Below are 16,617 nucleotides of genomic sequence, written 5' to 3' on the forward strand. Positions count from 1 at the left end.
TCTAAATTACGGTACCAAAATATTGGTATCGGGACAACACTAAATGTGTTTTACAGTGGTCCAAGTTCCTCTATATTTTTAGGACATTTCTGCAAAAATGTTGGTCTCCCAAGTTTTGAAGTGGGTTGTATAGCTCGGTTGGTAGAGTGGCTGTGCCAGCAACTTGGGGGTTCCAGGTTCGATCCCCGCTTCCGCCATCCTAGTCACTGCCGTTTTGTTCTTGGGCAAGACACTTTACCCATCTGCTCCCAGTGCCACCCACACTGTTTTAAATAAATGTAACTAAGATATTGGGTTTCACTATGTAAAAGCGCTTTGAGTCACTAGAGAAAAGCGCTATATAAATATAATTCACTTCACTTCACTTCACTTGAACTGTCATTCCCCGGCCCTTGGGCCACCAGTTAAATAGACTTTATTTTAAGACTTAAAAGGAAAATATGATACTTTCAAGAGACTCTCAGAAAAGGGCTTGAAGATGGTCTGTAAATTATGTATTGCAAACATAACTAAACACAATTAAAACTTAAAGTTACATGTCACATCTCCAGCTGAAGATTGATTCCGGTACATGACTAACACCATGCGCCACGGCGGACAAAGAAAATATATTGGGAAAGTTGCCTTATCAATGACGGAGCAGGAAGAGGTTAGGAATACATTTGCGCTACATCCATCCCTTTTTTACCACTTGTCCCGTTCAGGGTGGCGGGGGGTGCTTGAGCCTATTTCAGCTGCATTCAGGCGTACATACTATACATTACCTTTTTGCGCTATATTAATTTATATTATTATGTGTTGTCAACTTTGTCCTTTTTTATGTCATTGCCTGAAATAAATAAATAAATGAAAAAAAAAAAAAAAAAAATGAAAAAAGGTGGGGTACACCCTGGACAAGTCGCCACCTCATCATAGGGCCAACACAATTTCAGATAAAGTGCCCTGTCACACATTAACATTTTACACGCGCTTATTCTCCCAAAAAAGGGGCCCCACACCGATAGCAGGGCCCTACGCACGGAGAGTGATCTGCGTATAAGTAAGGGCGGCCCTATGTTGACCAGAACAAAGTGTGTTAAATGTGGATTAGAACCAAAAAATTACCCCTTTAAAGGCTGTAAAAAAGCATATTTTTATTTGACTCTCGCAAGATAAGTAATTGCTAGATCTGCATTAATAATTACCGTATTTTTCGGACTATAAGTCGCATTTTTTTTATAGTTATATACTCAGGAGTGACTTATGTGTGAAATTATTAACACATTACCGTAAAATATCAAATGATATTATTTAGCTCATTCACGTAAGAGACTAGACGTATAAGATTTCATGGGATTTAGCGATTAGGAGTGACAGATTGTTTGCTAAATGTATAGCATGTTCTATATGTTATAGTTATTTGAATGACTCTTACCATAATATGTTACGTTAACATACCAGGCACGTTCTCAGTTGGTTATTTATGCCTCATATAACATACACTTATTCAGCCTGTTGTTCACTATTCTTTATTTATTTTAAATTGCCTTTCAAATGTCTATTCTTGGTGTTGGGTTTTATCAAATACATTTCCCCAAAAAATGCGACTTATATATGTTTTTTTCCTTCTTTATTATGCATTTTCGGCCGGTGCGATTTATACTCCGGAGCGATTTATAGTCCGAAAAATACAATAATCTGAATTTTCTCAACCAGGTGGCAACATAACGTCTGCGCAGTTGCTCCGGTGCCACGATTAGGCTTTTTTGAATCAAATCACCCCAGAAGTAGCTGCCTGAAGACTGTGGATTTTGGCATTTCTGTGACCTTTCCCAGGGTGACATCATCAACTTAAACTTTGGCTACCCTTTTACACCGTAATTACCTTGGACAATAGCAACAGGTCACTGGGGAGGTCACTCGACCTTAGAGGAAGTCTGCCTTTCACTAAGTGCTTTCTTTTTTTAGACCATTTCATCCATTACACGCCGCAGGTCAGTCACCACTCAAAATGCATCCAAACAATGAAAATTGTACTTCTATTTTATGTATATTTCTGGTCTCTTAGTATGCGAGTAGCCTCAGTCTCTGTCTATATAATTATTTTTAGGGTTGCAGCTATTGTTTTTTAATAATCAAGTAATCTATCGATCAGTTTGTCAGTAATAAAACACACTTTATACCAGGCCTGGGCAATTATTTTGACTCGGGCGGCCAAATTTAGAGAAAAAAATGTGTCTGGGGGCCGGTATATCTGATTTTTAGGAACACTAATACAAATCTTCACAATAGCTGAGATAGGCTCCAGCACCCCCCGCAACCCTAAAAGGGACAAGCGGTAGAAAATGGATGGCTGGATAAATGATAAAAACTTCATGACAGACCGCCTTGAAAACGGAATGGAAATTTACATTTTTTTTACTGAATGAGACACCCAGAATGTACCGTACATGAAAATAAAGAATGTGGGATTTACATTATTAACTATGAACGATAAAACGCTGAATATTGACAACATATGAACGTCACACCCCCTCTCGATCAACATATTTTAACAATAATAATAATAATACCTGGGATTTATATAGCGCTTTTCTAAGTACCCAAAGTCGCTTTACATGTAGAACCCATCATTCATTCACACCTGGTGGTGGTAAGCTACTTTCATAGCCACAGCTGCCCTGGGGTAGACTGACGGAAGCGTGGCTGCAATTTGCGCCAACGGCCCCTCCGACAACCACCTATCATTCATCATTCAATTCACCGGTGTGAGTGGCACCGGGGGCAAAGGGTGAAGTGTCCCGCCCAAGGACACAACGGCAGCGATTTTTGGATGGTATGAGGCGGGGAGCGACCCTCAGGTTTCTGGCACGGTTGCTCTACCCACTACGCAATGGCGCCCCAACAACAATCAAGCGAAACCCAACAAAAATGCAACAAACACAAACACAGCAATATCTGAACGCGAAGGGTAACAAAAAAACCCACCTACGATCTGATATATCTGATGTATCACTAAGCTTTAGAACTTTGTTGTAAAAATCTCCTTCCGCGTTTGTCCCTGACTCCCGTATTTCAGGCTGGCCGCTCTGGAAACACTCTGTGGAAACGCTCCCCACCCACACTGCTTGGTGCCTCGTCTGAGCTGCTGTGACTTAGATTACCATAGTAACTAATTAGATTACCATAGTAACTCGTATATCATGCAAAAGCGCAGATTCCAACCATTGGAATACTTTGTATAGTTGAAGACTTACGGTCATTTGAAAACATCACTGCACATCATAATGGCAGCTACAGTTTCCATCTTAAAAATCTAAGAAAATTATTTGGGAATGTCCGGCGAGCCAGATTGAAAAGTTTAACGGGCCTTAATTTGCCCAGGTCTGCTTTATAGTCTCAATGAATTATTTAGGGACAATATTGTTCTGCTTGCCATAAACTTCATTATTTTTTCTAATAAATGCACATCTTCAATATATAAATTGTATTTTTAACATGTGCATTCATTAAAAAAATTACATATAAAATAGGGCTGTCAAAAATAAGGATTTAATTCACAAAAAAAATTTGCATTAACCCTGTATATACGCAGATTAATCACACAATTTGCTTTGACTGTACATCCCCAACCGCTGAGGGTTACTCTACGGTCAGTGATTTGATCAATCAATGCACATACCAGGGCAAAATTAAGTAAGGGAGGCTACGACTGGTGTGTTCACTGGCAAATTTAATCTGAAAATGCACCCAGAGGAGACTTTAGATCAGTGGTTCTTAACCTGGGTTCGATTGTGTAAATAAAACTTCTCCCTGTCGGCGTATTATGGATACCCCCAAACAATGTTCCCTCTAATTTTCCATATGTGTGAGCAAACGCAAAAACTCCTTGAGCATTCAGTGGAGCACATGTGAGCGACGTCAGACCTGCAGCACACCTGTCCCAAACCTGACTAAATAACAAGTTCAATGTTTTATTATTGTAATCAAATGACAGCAGTCATTTCCATGAGATTATTTTCTAATGTAAGTGTTTTGGCCCACTTACAATGACTATAACATATTGTTTTTCATAAGCTGTGTACTAGTATTATATGTCTGGGTGGGGGGTCCTACTTTGGAAATAATGTGTACCCCTTTCACATATCGCATTTAGTTCCCACTAAAACATTCACATGTTGCACAATGAGATGTAACCATTGGATCATGTGTACATTCCTGTAACTTTCTGTTTGTAAAATATACCTTTATTAGTATTTCTTTAATATAATAACATCATTTTATGATTACGGTTCGGGTTCGGTGAATGCGCATATGAAACTGGTGGGGTTCGGTACCTCCAACAAGGTTAAGAGCCACTGCTTTAGATACAATTGTTGCCAGGTTTTGAGCAAATAAATGTAATGCATTCAAGTCAAACACTTAAAACATGTTAATGGGTGACATTCTGACAATAAAGTTGCATTTCTGTTCAAACACTGGTCTTTTTTCCAGGTTATTTGAAATTTTGCAAGCAAGTAATAATCTGTGATTAATCATGATTAATTAATCAAAAGTGTGATCATTCTGATGAAAACAAATTCATAATTTGACGGCTCTTAAAAAAACACTTCGCTCTTCACTGTCACACAGATTATGACACCGTGCAGAAACTACGTCACGTATTTAATCTTCATGCAATATGAATTGAAGCATTTTTGTCTATTATTTACACTCGTGAAATGAGTAATCAAGTAAGAAAATACAAATTTAATTTAATTAAATTATCCCCTCAACTCCCCCCGAAATGGATTAACTCGCTGGAATAAAAAAGATAATATAACATACATCCATAAACGTGGACGCATGTGAAAAAGTGCAATATATTTATCTGTGCAGTAATCTATCTATTTATTTATATATATTTATTTATTCTATATATATATTTATATATTATTTATATATATTTATTATTTATATATGCACCTTATTGCTTTTTTATCCTGCACTACCATGAGCTTATGTAACGAAATTCCGTTCTTATCTGTGCTGTAAAGTTCAAATTTGAATGACAACAAAAAGGAAGTCTAAGTCTAAGTCTCTTAATGTTTTTTTTTTCAAAAATTGATTAAATGTTGGAACCTTAATTGTCTTTGTTTATTAAACAGACTAAAAATATGAATAGACTGACTGCTAGTATTAACAATAACTTTTATATCGTCACCCTAATATTATCCATGCCAGACAAACACTTTTTTCCCTTTTAGTCGTATATGTTTATAGGGGAAAAAAGACACTCGAGGGTACTTTTCCCTGCAAAAAGGAAGCACCTCCCGTCCACAGAGGCTGTAGATCTTTGCTGACTCATGCACTGTTGTGTTTTTTTTCATCTCTTTTGGCCCTTTGCCCCTAACCACTCCGCAGGTTCACTGTTTTGCCTTCAGGCTCCCTGAAGATTGTTGATGTGCGCCTGATTGATAGTAAGCTGTACACCTGCACAGCAGAGAACCCAGCCGGCAATGTGTCCCTAAGCTACAATTTGCAGATCCAAGGTAACTTTGTGGGTCTTCATTAGAAAGTCACAAGCGCTAAACTCTGTATTTAAAGCGCGTCATGCAGATGGAACTCATGGTCGTACATCACTTTTGATATTTAGTATAAATGGGGAATGGTGGGGTATGTATTTAAATTCTTCTTTTGTCTTCAGACAAGCCCAGGATTCAACCCGCACCCCCACTACTAAAAGCCCTGGTTGGCCAGACTGTCACGTTACCATGTGTGGTCCAAGGAGAGCCGAGCCCAGAGGTCAATTGGTTTCACAATGGTCTTCCTGTTGGGGTCAGGAACACCTCACCCCTCAAGATACAGAAAGTTGGCCTAGCTGACAAGGGAACGTACCTGTGTGTGGCCAGGAACAGCGCTGGGGAGGAGACCCTGCAGATTACATTGGAAATTCTCGGTGAATGTCTTTACCTTTTATACTTTTCAACCTAAAAAGAGTAAACAAGACAAACAAAACCAAGTTTGATACCCTTGTGACTCTTGCAGCACCTTCTCATATACGTTTGACTTTGCGTTTACCCATTTTGTTTTGTCCTCACAGAGGCCCCGTCCTTTGCAGAACCAGGCGATGCATTCATGGAGAAAATAGCTAACAGCAAAGTCATCATCTCCTGTCCTGCTGAAGGTACAGAAAGATTCTCACATAAATCAAATGATGAGGTAATGAAAGAAATGTTTTTTTTTACAAACCCCGTTTCCATATGAGTTGGGAAATTGTGTTAGATGTAAATATAAACGGAATACAAAGATTTGCAAATCCTTTTCAACCCATACTCAATTGAATGCACTATAAAGACAAGATATTTGATGTTCAAACTCATAAACTTGATTTTTTTTTGCAAATTATAATCATACTTGCCAACCTTGAGACCTCTGATTTCGGGAGGTGGGGGTGGGGCGGGGGCGTGGTTGGGGTCGGGGCGTGGTTAAGAGGGGAGGAGTATATTGACAGCTAGAATTCACCATTCTACATCCTGAAAATATGCAAACAAAACTGTGTTTAGATAATTGATACTTCAAACTTGCATAAATAAAAAATGCTAAAGTTGTTGATAAACAAGCAATTATTTTAATAATTAAATATGGGCATTTTAAATTAATTATTATGATCATTTAAAATTAATTATTTCAAATATGTTTATTTTAATGTATAATTCTATGGCTGGATGTAATAAGGAGTCAGAAAAAATACAAACAAAAATACAATTAATTTTGATGTTTGATGCAAAATATAGTAAAAATGTATTTAGTTTTTTATTTTTATTTTTATTAATAGATATATTTATTTTTAGGTAAGATAAACATAACAATGCAATTTATCTCTAGTCTGGATGATTTAGTTCTTGTCACCCTGTTGTCCTCCCGTCGGGAAAAAAGGCTGTCCTCACTCAGGTCCGCATGGAGCTGGAAGGGGCGTGGCCTCCAGCTCCGGCTGAAAATCGGGAGATTTTCGGGAGAATATTTGTCCCGTGAGGTTTTTGGGAAAGGCGCTGAATTTCGGGAGTCTCCCGGAAAATTCGGGAGGGTTGGCAAGTATGATTATAATTAACTTAGAATTTCATGGCTGCAACACGTGCCAAAATAGGTGGGGAAAGGGCATGTTCACCACTGTGTTACATCATCTTTTCTTTTAACAATACTCAATAAACGATTGGGAACTGAGGAAACTAATCGTTGAAGCTTTGAAAGTGGAATTCTTTCCCATTCTTGTTTTATGTAGAGCGTCAGTCGTTCAACAGTCCGAGGTCTCCGCTGTCGTATGTTGTGCTTCATAATGCGCCACACATTTTCGATGGGAGACAGGTCTGGACTGCAGGCGGGCCAGGAAAGTACCCGCACTCTTTTTTTACGAAGCCACGCTGTTGTAACACGTGCTGAATATGGCTTGACATTGTCTTGCTGAAATAAGCAGGGGCGTCCATGAAAAAGACGGCGCTTAGATGGCAGCATATGTTGTTCTAAAACCTGTATGCACCTTTCAGCATTAATGGTGCCTTCACAGATGTGTAAGTTACCCATGCCTTGGGCACTAATGCACCCCCATACCATCACAGATGCTGGCTTTTGAACTTTGCATTGATAACAGTCTAGATGGTCCGCTTCCTCGTTTGGTCCGGATGACACGATGTCGAATATTTCCAAAAACAATTTTGAAATGTGGATTCGTCAGACCACAAAACACTTTTCCACTTTGCATGAGTCCATCTTAGATGATCTCGGGCCCAGAGAAGCCGGCGGCGTTTCTGGATGTTGTTGATAAATGGCTTTCGCTTTGCATAGTAGAGCTTTAACTTGCACTTACAGATGTAGCGACGAACTGTATTTAGTGACAGTGGTTTTCTGAAGTGTTCCTGAGCCCATGTGGTGATATCCTTTAGAGATTGATGCCGGTTTTTGATCCGTCTGAGGGATCGAAGGTCACGGTCATTCAATGTTGGTTTCCGGCCATGCTACTTACGTGTAGTGATTTCTCCAGATTCTCTGAACCTGAACCTGCGTGGCGCAGTGGAAGAGTGGCCGTGCGCGACACGAGGGTCCCTGGTTCAATCCCCACCTAGTACCAACCTCGTCATGTCCGTTGTGTCCTGAGCAAGACACTTCACCCTTGCTCCTGATGGGTGCTGGTTAGCGCCTTGCATGGCAGCTCCCTCCATCAGTGTGTGAATGTGTGTGTGAATGGGTAAATGTGGAAGTAGTGTCAAAGCGCTTTGAGTACCTTGAAGGTAGAAAAGCGCTATACAAGTACAACCCATTTATCATTTATTATGGACCGTAGATGGTGAAATCCCTAAATTTCTTGCAATTGCACTTTGAGAAATGTTGTTCTTAAACTGTTTGACTATTTGCTCACGCAGTTGTGGACAAAGGGGTATACATCGCCCCATCCTTTCTTGTGAAAGACTGAGCATTTTTTGGGAAGCTGTTTTTATACCCAATCATGGCACCCACCTGTTCCCAATTAGCCCACACACCTGTGGGATGTTCCAAATAAGTGTTTGATGAGCATTCCTCAACTTTATCAGTATTTATTGCCACCTTTCCCAACTTCTTTGTCACGTGTTGCTGGCATCAAATTCTAAAGTTAATAATTCTTTGCAAAAAAAAAAAATAGTTTATCAGTTTGAACATCAAATATGTTGTCTTTGTAGCATGTTCAACAGAATATGGGTTGAAAATGATTTGCAAATCATTGTATTCCGTTTATATTTACATCTAACACAATTTCCCAACTCATATGGAAACGGGGTTTGTATGTCAAAAGTCTTTCTATACACAGGTCACTATTTCCTTTAATTCTAACACCTAGAAACACTCAATTTATTGTTTCTGTTTGGATGAGTGAGCCCTAAGATGGGACGCAGTGAGTTTGCCATTTCCTGTCACAAAGGTGGTGCATGTAGTTTCTGTCAGAGGGTGCTTACTCTGTGACAGTCCATGCTGAAAGTACCTGTAGTGTTTTATGTAGCTCTTTGCCATGGTAACCTGCTCAATTGGTGAAGGTGAGCGCTGTGTCTAATGTGAAGCAACAGCTGGAACATCCGCCCGCCTGCTGTCTCCGTCAGCCACATCTGCTTTAAAAAAAGTCTGCGTCTGGACGTGCTGGGAGAGGAATCCTAATTACAGGCTGCTTCGAGCAGATAAAGGCCAGCAATGTCTGAGGTGCACCACGGTGCAAAGGAAGAAAAGATGAAGCCACCAAGGTCCCCTGCATCAAGTCAGCGAGCTGGTGTACTTGAGTGCTCTGTAGCAGTGTTTTTCAACCTTTTTTGAGCCAAGGCACATTTTTTTCATTGACAAAATCCAGAGGCACACCACCAGCAGAAAACATTAAAAAACAAAATTCAGTTGACAGTAAAAAGTCATTGTCGCAATTGTTGGATATGACTTTAAACCATAACCAAGCATGCATCAATATAGCTCTTGTCTCAAAGTAGGTGTACTGTCACCACCTGTCACATCACACCCTGACTTATTTGTACTTTTTTGCTGTCTTCCTGTGTGTAGTGTTTTAGTTCTTGTCTTGCGCTCCTATTTTGGTGGCTTTTTCTTTTTTTTTGGTATTTTCCTGTAGCAGTTTCATGTCTTCCATCCATCCGTCCATCTTCAACCGCTTATCCGAAATCGGGTCGCGGGGACAACAGCTCCAGCAGAGACCCCCGGACTTCCCTCTCCAGAGCAACATTAGCGACTTCCTCCTGGGAAATCCCGAAGCGTTCCCAGGCCAGAGAGGAGATGTAATCCCCCCATCTGGTCCTTGGCCTGCCGCGGGGTCTCCTCCCAGTGGGATGTGCAACGAGGACCTCCCTAGGGAGACGCTCGTGAGGCATCCGCACGAGATGCCCGAACCACCTAAGCTGGCTCCTTTCCAAGCGAAGGAGCAGCGGCTCTACAACGAGTCTCTCTCGGGTGACTGAACTTCTCACCCTATCTCTAAGGGAGATGCCAGCCACCCTTCTGAGGAAACTCATTTCGGTCGCTTGTATCCGCGATCTTATTCTTTTGGTCATGACCCACACTTCATGACCATAGGTGAGAGTAGGAATGTAGATAGCTCGGTAGACCAAGAGCTTTGCCTTCTGGCTCAGCTCTCGTTTGGTCACAACAGTGCGGCAGAGAGACTGCAATACTGCCCCAGCTGCTCCGATTCTCCAGCTGATTTCCTTCTCCATCTTTCCCTCACTCGTGAACAAGACCCCAAGATACTTAAACTCCTCCACCTGGGACAGAGTCTCGTCCTCTACCTGGACTGTACAATCCATCGGTTTCCTGCTGAGAACCATGGCCTCAGATTTGGAGATGCTGATCCTCATTCCAGCCGCTGAACACTCGGCTGCGAACCGATCCAGTGAGAGCTGAAGGTCACGAATCGAAGGTGACATCAGGACCACATCATCTGCAAACAGCAGTGACGTAACTTTTAGCCCCCCAGACGTATACCCTCTCCGCCATGGCCACGACTCTGCCTAGAAATCCTGTCCATGAAAATCACAAACAGGATAGGTGACAGAGCGCAGCCCTGGCGGAGACCAACCCCCACTGGAAACGGATCCGACTTACATCCAAACACCCGGACACAACTCTCGCTTTGGTTGTACAGAGATTGGATGGCCCTCAGCAGGGTTCCCCTCACTCCGTACTCCCTCAGCACCTCCCACAAGATCTCCCGAAGGACCCGGTCATACGCCTTCTCCAAATCCACAAAGCACATGTAGACTGGATAGGCATACTCCCAGGCCTTCTACAGGATTCCCGCAAGAGTAAAGGCCAGCTACTCATGTCTTCCTTTGAGCAATATTTCCCACATCTACTTTGTTTCAGCAATCAAGAATATTTCAGCTGTTTTTAATCCTTCTTTGTGGGGACTTTGTTGATTGTCATGTCATGTTCAGATGTACATTGTGGACGCCGTCTTTGCTCCACGGTAAGTCTTTGCTGTCGTCCAGCATTCTGTTTTTGTTTCCTTTGTTGCCAGTTCAGTTTTACTTTTGTTCTGCATAGGCTTCCCTAGCTTTCCTTAAGGACACTCACCTTTTGTCTATTTTTGGTTTAAGCATCAGACACCTTTTTACCTTCACGCTGCCTCCCGCAATTCCAAAATCTACAAAGCAATTAGCTACCTGCTGCCACCTACTGATATGGAAGAGTATTACACGGTTACTCTGCGGAGCTTTAGACAGCACCGACACTCAACAACAACACATCATTTGCAGACTATAATTACTGGTTTGCAAAAACAAAATAGGTAAAATTAGATAATCTCCCACGGCACACCAGACTGTATCTCACGGCACACTAGTGTGCCATGGCATAATGGATGAAAAACAATGCTCTATAGAAACGTGTGCGGCTTTTACACACCCTTAGACAAGCCGTCGGCCGCAGGAAGCAAGAATCCCCAGGTTGTTCTCCAGATAACTTCCTGTATGGGGAAGCGCGTTTTCTGCCGGCGGGCACCAGGAAAAAGTGCATTGCATTCAGCAGAGATAATCACGTAAGAAACACATGGTGGATATCAATCAGTTCATCAATTCAAGAGTCTACTAAATTAGATCCAACATCTGTTTGCATTTCCTCCCAGCAATGAGATAATGAATTTTCTTCATAGAGACCTAACTGTAAACATGTGTCTAGAAAATCAACAGATGATAGGGTCACATTGGATTTTTTTGGGTGGAGGAAAGGTGCTGTCTACATATGCAACTCTTCTGTAAACAGACCGACTGTTGCATTTGGGTCACTTCCACTGTCCTTGGAGTCTGTGACCACCTCGAACTCTTTTTGCACCCGCTAATCTGTGGAACACATCTGCTCCAGGCTCCCGAGTGTGTGTTCTTTGAACTACCCTTATCACTTAACTCTCCTCCGCGTGGTAATAAATCTTGATAACAGTAGCCCAAATCTCTCACCAAACGCTAATTCTACACATTGGATCTTTTGTTTTCTTGCATGACTGTGTCCTTGAAATTTCAAGATGGCATTGAAAGAATACCTTTTTAAGGTGTACCCCACGTCTGTAACACGGACAGTGTACTTTTAAGCTTTTGGACATGTGTGCTGAGTAGGCGGTCTTTGACTAAGGTTTTTCATAGTCGAATCTGATTCGTTAGATTTTTGTCACAATCGACTATCAGTGGAATCTATGGCGTTTGTTTGTTTTTTAAATAAAGAGACTGTTATGTTAGAGCAGTGGTTCTTAACCTTGTTAGAGGTACCGAACCCCACCAGTTTCATATGCGCATTCACCGAACCCTTCTTTAGTGAAAAATAAAATGTTATTTTTTTTCAAATTCAAGACAAAGTTATATGTTTTTGGTAACACTTTAGTATGGGGAACATATTCTAAGTAACAAAGACTTAATTTAGAGTTATTTGGTTAGGGTTAGGGTTAGAGCAGTGGTTCTTAACCTTGTTGGAAGTACCGAACCCCACCAGTTTCATATGCGCATTCACCGAACCCTTCTTTAGTGAAAAATACAATTTTGTTTTTTTTCAAATTCAAGACAAAGTTATATGTTTTTGGTAACACTTTAGTATGGGGAACATATTCTAAGTAACAAAGACTTAATTTAGAGTTATTTGGTTAGGGTTAGGGTTAGAGCAGTGGTTCTTAACCTTGTTGGAGGTACCGAACCCCATCAGTTTCATATGCGCATTCACCGAACCCTTCTTTAGTGAAAAATAAAATGTTTTTTTTTTTTTTTTAATTCAAGACAAAGTTATATGTTTTTGGTAACACTTTGTATGGGGAACATATTCTAAGTAACAAAGACTTAATTTAGAGTTTTTCGGACACTAGGGGAACATATTCTAAGTAACATAGACTTAATTTAGAGTTATTTGGTTAGGGTTAGGGTTAGAGCAGTGGTTCTTAACCTTGTTGGAGGTACCGAACCCCACCAGTTTCATATGCGCATTCACCGAACCCGAACCGTAATCATAAAATGATGTTATTATATTAAAGAAATACTAATAAAGGTATATTTTACAAACAGAAAGTTACAGGAATGTACAAATGATCCCATGTTTACATCTCATTGTGCAACATGTGAATGTTTTAGTGGGAACTAAATACGATATCTGAAAGGGATACACATTATTTCCAAAGTAGGACCCCCCCACCCAGACATATAATACTAGTACACAGCTTATGAAAAACAATATGTTATAGTCATTGTAAGTGGGCCAAAACACTTATATTAGAAAATAATCTCATGGAAATGACTGATGTCATTTGATTACAATAATAAAACATTGAACTTGTTATTTAGTCAGGTTTGGGACAGGTGTGCTACAGGTCTGACGTCGCTCACATGTGCTGCACTGAATGCTCAAGGAGTTTTTGCGTTTGCTCACACATATGGGAACATTGTTTGGGGGTATCCATAATACGCCGACAGGGAGAAGTTTTATTTACACGATGAGTCGGGCGTGTCTTGACCTCCGCGGCGGAGGCTCTGCCGAACCCCTGAGGCCGACTCACCAAACACCGAGAGTTCGATCGAACCCAGGTTAAGAACCACTGGGTTAGAGGGTTAGAGCCAGGGTTAGAGGGTTAGGGTTATAATAAGGCCATGCCGAATAAGGCATAAATAAGTATTTAATAATGACTAGTTAAGAGCCAATATTACTAATTTGCATGTTAATAAGCAACTAATTAACGGTGAATATGTTCCCCATACTAAAGTGTTACCATGTTTTTGTAAAATATTGGTACCAGTACAACATTAGAACCTATGAATTACCTCCGGGGCTAGGCGGTTCGTCCGCTTCCGCGCCATTTCCAATTCCCAGTAAGTTCCACTGGTGTCTTACAGTGGGATTTGACAGGCCAGAGGCGCGCCGTGGCATGGAGAGCTTTGTGTCAGATTACTGCGTGTAGAACCATCTTACCAAGACTATTAGTAAACGATTCTGGTGTGCGTATAAATAGTTTTTAGAGAGAGACATGTGGGAGGCCAAAACACACAGCCATCTGTTATAGACAAGTGACGTCACACCAGGGGGACACCAGAAGCAGCAATAGCTCTCTAGTGACAGCCGTAATTGTAAGCAGATAAGATTGATCTCCTACTCTCTAAAACTACAGTATGTGTCTGCACTAGGGTTGTACGGTAGTATAGTACCGCGATACTAATGAATCATATTTGATGCTATACCGCCTCTGAAAAGTACCGGTCCACCAATTCCCCCGCTTCCCCGTCGTGTCATTGCTGGTTTACGAGCAGACGAGCACGTTCGGCAGCGCACAACCACGGAGTACTTACAAGCAGACACAGTGTGTAGACAGAAAAGGGAGAACGGACGCATTTTGGCTTAAAAACTAACGATAAAGGTGAAGTTATAACACTGAAACGCCCACCGGAATAGGTGCTTTAAGACGTCCATTCGCAGTCGGCAGTGTTTTAGCTACTTCTAAATCACTAATCCTCACCTCCATGGCGACAAATAGAGTAAGTTTCTTACAAGTATCATTATCACTGCAGGACGAGGAATAGCTAAACATGCTTCACTACACACCGGAGCTCACCGGCGTCAAAATGTAAATAAATGCCATTGGTGGATCCATACCTAACATTCACTGTAATGATACCAAGTACAATAATGTATCTAGTCGATATACTATGATTACGTCAACATCTTCTTTCGTTTAAACAAAAAATGTATATTATGTTTATAAACTCAGAAAATATGTCCCTGGACACATGATGACTTTGAATATGACCAATGTATGATCCTGTAACGACTTGGTATCGGATTGATGCCTAAATTTGTGGTATCATCCAAAATTAATGTAAGGCATCCAAACAACAGAAGAATGAATGATTATTGCATTTTAACAGAAATGTAGATATAACATGTTAAAAGAGAAAGTAAGCAGATATATTAACAGTAAATTAATAAGTAGATTAATTATTCATTTTCTACCACTTGTCTTTAATAATTTTGACAAAATAATACAATGATAAATGACACAATATGTTACTGCATATATCAGCAGCTAAATTAGGAGCCTTTGTTTGTTTACTTACTACTAAAAGACAAGTTGTCTTGTATGTTCACTATTTTATTTAGGGACACACTTGCAATAAGAAACATATGTTTAATGTACCGTGAGATTTTTTGTTAAAATAAAGCAATTTTTTTGTAGTCCTTTTTATTTAGAAAAATATCAAAAAGTACCGAAAAATATCAAAATATTGGTATCGGGACAACACTGGTCTGCACACACAGGGGCGCTGAAAAGGGAGGGTAAAGGAGACGGATACTAGGGGCCCATGATGGAGGGGGGCCCAGAGAGGCCCCTAATGATGATGAAATTATAATACAGAAAAAATAATGACACTCTGTTGGGGGCCCTGTAAAGATTCTTTTCATGGGGCCCAAAATCCCTAGCGGCGCCCCTGTGCACACAAAAACATTTTACTAATGATAAACGTAATTGATCCATCCTACCAATACGCCTGCTGTGCCGCTGCACAGGTACTTAATTCAGCCTCCCTCCCACAGAGTTTCATGTATGGCGATTTCATTGAGAGGTCGATATTCGAACCGGACTTTTGAATTAAATCATCAAATCGTCAGCTATTTGAAGACGGTAGGCTTTACATACACTGCTTGTATTCCTATTTTCTAAATGCCATATTTTTGGTGAAACCCTTTAACAACCGTCACTTCCAACAAATTATAAAACTTAATCACTGTCCAAATCCTTATGAATTGGGCCGGCACAGCTCGGTTGGTAGAGTGGCCGTGCTAGCAACTTGAGGGTTGCAGGTTCGATTCCCGCTTCCACCATCCTAGTCACTGCCGTTGTGTCCTTGGGCAAGACACTTTACCCACCTGCTCCCAGTGCCACCCACACTGGTTTGAATATAATTTAGATATTGGGTTTCACTATGTAAAGCGTTTTGAATCACTAGAGAAAAGCGCTATGTAAATATAATTCACTTCACTAATTCACATGAACCTTACTGTAATGTCCAGCTTTCTTCGCCTTTGCTAATGCCTGTCGAGATTCGAGAAGCAAAGACAATGTTCCATTTTTCTTCCTGAGGATCATTTTTAACATTTGTGCCCTTGTAGGATCTCCACACCCCAAGGTGCGTTGGTTCAAGAATGGTCTGGAGATACATTCTGGACAATCCGACTTCTCTGTAACAAGGGATGGAGCTCTCGTAATTAGCAGAGCGTCTGCCAGCCACAGCGGAGATTTCAAATGTGTGGCAACAAATGAGGCTGGCTCTGTGGACAGGAAGACCAGGCTGAAAGTGAAGGGTAAGACCGTGTCCTAGTTTTTAATGCTGCTACAAAGACGCATGACACACGATGGTGGTCCTCTCATTTGTTCCAGTTCCTCCTGAAATCCAAGATGATGGCCAGGCACTAAACCTCACTGTGACCTTAAAGCAGCCCCTCACTCTAGGCTGTGATGCCTTTGGTATCCCCCCACCGGCAATCACTTGGACTAAAGATGGTCAACCTGTGAGTTTGTGACCAGCACAAACTGGGGCAGACTTCATACCGAGCCTGAGTGGCTCTACAATGCCATCATGTGGTTTTTGTTGTAATTACAAGAGTCACAATGCTGATTTCTGT

The 16,617-nt window shown here is 41.0% G+C and overlaps 1 protein-coding gene across 1 annotated transcript in view; it reads left to right on the top strand.

Moving 5' to 3' along the window:
• hmcn2 (hemicentin 2) overlaps nt 1-16,617 on the top strand; it is a 159,784-nt gene that overhangs the window by 72,937 nt on the left and 70,230 nt on the right. The window contains exons 23-27 of the mRNA XM_061986104.1: nt 5,383-5,510; nt 5,666-5,917; nt 6,062-6,145; nt 16,105-16,296; nt 16,373-16,503. Of these exons, the coding sequence (XP_061842088.1) occupies nt 5,383-5,510; nt 5,666-5,917; nt 6,062-6,145; nt 16,105-16,296; nt 16,373-16,503 (787 nt within the window). The remainder of the gene's footprint in view (nt 1-5,382; nt 5,511-5,665; nt 5,918-6,061; nt 6,146-16,104; nt 16,297-16,372; nt 16,504-16,617) is intronic.

Source organism: Nerophis lumbriciformis, linkage group LG12 (genome assembly GCF_033978685.3).
Source record: "Nerophis lumbriciformis linkage group LG12, RoL_Nlum_v2.1, whole genome shotgun sequence".
Classification (NCBI taxonomy): Eukaryota; Metazoa; Chordata; class Actinopteri; order Syngnathiformes; family Syngnathidae; genus Nerophis; species Nerophis lumbriciformis.